This window comes from Vicia villosa, linkage group LG3, assembly GCF_029867415.1.
Source record: "Vicia villosa cultivar HV-30 ecotype Madison, WI linkage group LG3, Vvil1.0, whole genome shotgun sequence".
Classification (NCBI taxonomy): Eukaryota; Viridiplantae; Streptophyta; class Magnoliopsida; order Fabales; family Fabaceae; genus Vicia; species Vicia villosa.
This window is the reverse complement of record NC_081182.1, coordinates 138111114-138115316: the sequence shown is the minus strand read 5'-3', so window position 1 is coordinate 138115316 and position 4203 is coordinate 138111114. Positions and strand designations below refer to the sequence as shown.

General features: G+C 35.3%; 1 protein-coding gene across 1 annotated transcript; it reads left to right on the top strand.

Moving 5' to 3' along the window:
• The first annotated feature begins 284 nt into the window (after positions 1–284).
• Positions 285–3593, top strand: LOC131659044 (uncharacterized). Its single transcript, XM_058928286.1, has 2 exons — positions 285–2013; positions 2149–3593. The coding sequence occupies exons 1-2, from the start codon at positions 285–287 to the stop codon at positions 3591–3593; spliced, it is 3174 nt and encodes a 1057-aa protein (XP_058784269.1).
• The last annotated feature ends 610 nt before the right edge of the window (positions 3594–4203 follow it).

Below are 4203 nucleotides of genomic sequence, written 5' to 3'. Positions count from 1 at the left end.
CTTATCGTAATTATATTTGGGATGTAATTTATGTGTTTAGGCGTTTTGCCGTTCCTTTTGTAAACATGTTGGAGAACCCTTAGTTCTCCGTATGAATGAAATCTTGTTTACTAAAAAAAAAAAAACCTTCTAGTTTAAATTATTTTCACCTAAACATATATTATCTTAAGACTTAAATAGTCTCTTGATTCACAAAGGTTGAACACAAGACCCTTGATATTATATAGTCATATCTAGGCGTTATAATGATTTAATTTTGTATGCATTAATTTCGAATCATAGGTATGGATCGTAGTTGGATGAGAGCTAATCGATTAAGTGCTAAGTACGAACATGGAGTGATGAAATTTCTACAGTTTGCTGAAAGTAATGCTAAAAAAGATCTTCCTCCTCCTAAAAGTAATGCGGAGGAAAGTCTTCCTACGCTTATTCTCTGTCCATGTGTTCATTGTGCAAATCAAGAACCAAAACTTAGTAAGAAAGAAATCATGAATCATCTAATTTGTGAAGGGATTTGTCAAAGTTATACACAATGGATATGGCACGGTGAAGTAGTAGCAAAGTCAAACGTGTCCCAAAGAGATAATGTTAGTGTAGAAATGGATGATCGTTTGGAAGACATGATGTGTGATATTGGACAAGATTCGTTTAAGAGGGCACATGCATATGATAGTTTATGCAATGACAAGGATACACCTTTGTACCCGAGATGCACAAATTTTACTCGTTTGTCAGCCGTGTTAAAATTGTTTAATCAGAAGGCAATTAACAGGTGGACTGACAAAAGTTTTACCGAATTGCTTGAATTGTTGACACAAATGCTTCTAGAAGGTAATGAACTGCCAAGTCATTATTACAAGGCGAAGAAAATATTGTGTCTGATGGGTTTGGAGTATGAGAAGATACATGCATGCCCTAATGATTGCATATTATACAGAAAAGAATATGTAAACTATAACCATTGTCCGAAGTGCAAGGCGTCACGCTACAAAAAGAGACATGGTGAATCTAGTGATGATGAGGAGGTCAAAAAGGGTCCTCTCGCGAAAGTGGTATGGTACCTACCGATAATTTCAAGGTTCAAGAGATTATTCGCTAATGCAAACGACGCAAAGAATCTTAGATGGCATGCAGAAGAAAGAAAATGTGATGGACAAATCCGCCATGTAGTTGATTCTTTGCAATGGAAGAAAATAGATTCTTTGTTTCCAAATTTTAGCAAAGATTCGGGAAACCTTAAACTTGGACTTTCTACTGATGGAATGAATCCGTTTGGTAATCTAAATACTAACCATACTTCTTGGCCTGTTCTTCTGATGATTTACAACCTATTTCCTAGGCTGTGCATGAAGCGTAAATATATGATGTTATCGATGATGATTTCGGGCCCAAAACAACTAGGAAATGACATAGTTGTTTATCTAAGTCCATTGATCGATGATTTAAAAGTGTTGTGGGAGGAAGGGGTGGATGTTTTTGATGTGCATTCTGGTGAACAGTTCAATATGCGTGCCATGTTATTTTGCACCATCAACGATTTTCCGGCATATGGCAATTTGTCTGGGTATAAAGTTAAAGGGCATAAAGCGTGTCCTATATGTGAAAAAGACACATGTTACAATCAACTTGAAAAAGGAAAGAAGACTGTTTATCTCAGGCATCGAAAATATCTAAATCGTTATCATCCATATCGTAGATTGCGGAATGCTTTCAATGGGGAACAAGAGCATGGTGTTGCTCCAAATTCTTTAACGGGAGAGGAAGTTTATCAACGACAACAGGGCATTACTATTGTCTTTGGAAAGTACCAAAAGCGGCCTATTGCGAAAAATATATGGAAAAAGAGGTCGGTTTTCTTCGATCTTCCATATTGGTCTAGTCTTGAGGTAAGACATTGTATTTATGTGATGCACGTGGAGAAAAATGTATGTGATAGTGTAATTGGAACACTTCTCAACATTCAAGGCAAGACAAAGGATGGTATTAATGCTCGTCTAAATTTAGGCGTGATGGGTATACGAGAAGAGCTAACTCCATAATATATAGGTACCAACTAATTGTTCAAATTAAGCTATCCTTACCTTTTGATATTAAAATAGCATGTTCATAACTTTAATTGTTGAAATTCTTGATGATAACATTATGTAGGTAACAAGACGTATTTGCCTCCTGCCTGCTACACTTTGTCGAAAAAAGAGAAAACAAGTTTTTGTGAGTGTTTAGAAAGTATCAAAGTGCCGCATGGTTACTCATCAAATGTCAAGAGGATTGTATCGGTTGAAGATCTCAAATTAGTTGGCTTAAAATCTCATAACTGTCATGTCTTAATGCAACAACTACTACCAGTAGCTATTCGTGGGTTATTTCCTAACAATGTTAGGAAGACTATAACTAGGTTGTGCTTGTTTTTCAATGCAATTTATTGCAAAGCCATTGATCCATTAAAGTTAGAAGATTTGGAAAATGAGGATGCAGTTATCTTGTGCCAATTAGAGATGTTTTTTCCTCCATTTTTTGACATTATGGTTCACTTGATTGTTCATCCAGTAAGGGAGATTAGATTATGTGGTCCAATTTTTTTACGGTGGATGTATCCAACAGAGCGATACATGAAGATCCTAAAAGGATATACCACAAACCCACACCGTCCAGAAGCGTCGATTATTGAGAGGTACATTGCAGAAGAAGCAATTGAGTTTTGTTCTAACTATTTGTCGGAAGTGAATGCTGTAGGGGTTCCTAAGTCTCGTCATGATGGAAGAGGTGAGGGTGTGGGTACACAAGGTTTAAAGATCAAGAGCTTAAGTATTGATGTGGTTGTTCAAGCACATTTGTATATATTAAATAACACAGATGAAGTTCAACCTTACTTATCTGCTCACAAAAGCATCATAAAGAAAAAGTACCCCGAGATGAATAAAAGAGGGTTGTTAAAAGAGCATAATAAGAGTTTCTCTGAGTGGTTTAAAGAAAAAATTGCTGGTGATGATAGTGCTTCAAAAACAATTAAGTGGTTGTCCTATGAGCCTAAATGTAACATAATAACTTGGAGTGAATATGATATTAATAAAACTTCCTTTTATACAAAGTCAAAGGATGACCGTAGTACCACCCAAAATAGTGGGGTTATGATTGTGGCCGAATCCATGCACTTCTCTAGTGCAAAAGGTAAAAACCCGGTTATGGCATCTACACCCTACTTTGGGGTGATTGAAGAGATTTGGGAAGCTGATTATGTTGTGTTTAAATTTCCTGTATTTAAAGGAAAATGGGTTGATATCAATAGTGGTGTAAGAATTGATGAATTTGGAGTTACACAGGTTGATCTTAGCAAGTTAGCTTATGCGGACGAACCTTTCATCATGGCATCTCAAGCAAAACAAGTTTTTTATGTCACAGATCCTTCTAATAAAAGGTGGTCAGTTGTTCTACAAGGAAAGGTGCATGATAGTGATGAAAATCAAGATGCGAATCTTGATATTTCCGAAACTCCTCCTTTCTCAACAAATGTGCCTACCTTCATTGAAGAAAATGTAGAGGATGATGTGCATGCTATTCGCATAGATCATGAAGAAGGGATATGGGAGAACTAGTAAGGTGTTTTTTTATAAGTTAATTAGACATTTCTTTGATTTCTAATTGTTTTTATTTGGTGCCTAATTTTATGTCTAATCGTTTTTATCTTGTGCTTAATTTATGTATAATTGTTTTTATCTTGTGTTTAATTTGATTTTTAATTATTTTTATTTTGTTTAAAAGATACATGGTTGATTCAACCGACAAGTCCTCTTCATCTGGTAATCCTAATAAAAAAAGAGTTAGATGTCCAACTTTGATGACACAAATTGACAAAGTTCATCAAACTGGTGAGAAGATAAAGGTCAAGTTTGATCGAAGAACCTATGAATGTATTGGTGTTGGTAAAAATGCTGCAAATTTTAAGACTTACATAGCATCTCTTGCTCGGCAGAGATGTTGTATTTTGAAAGATGAGTGGAAAGACATAAATAATGGGATAAAAGACGCCATATGGGTTGATGTTCAGGTATTTTAAATTCAACACTTTATTATATTTTATAATCACATATATACTAACAACATATGCCATATACTGTATGTGTAGGCTCATTTCACTATTCCAGATTGGTGTGTTAAAGACAAGGATGATAAAATCATGGATCCGTTGAAGAAGGAAAGGATTAA

Bases quoted from the DNA above. Each gene is read 5' to 3' on its own strand.
- LOC131659044 (XM_058928286.1), top strand. From the start codon at position 285: ATGGATCGTAGTTGGATGAGAGCTAATCGATTAAGTGCTAAGTACGAA. The intron at 2,014-2,148 runs GTATACGAGAAG...AACATTATGTAG, and splicing joins TCTAAATTTAGGCGTGATGG to GTAACAAGACGTATTTGCCT.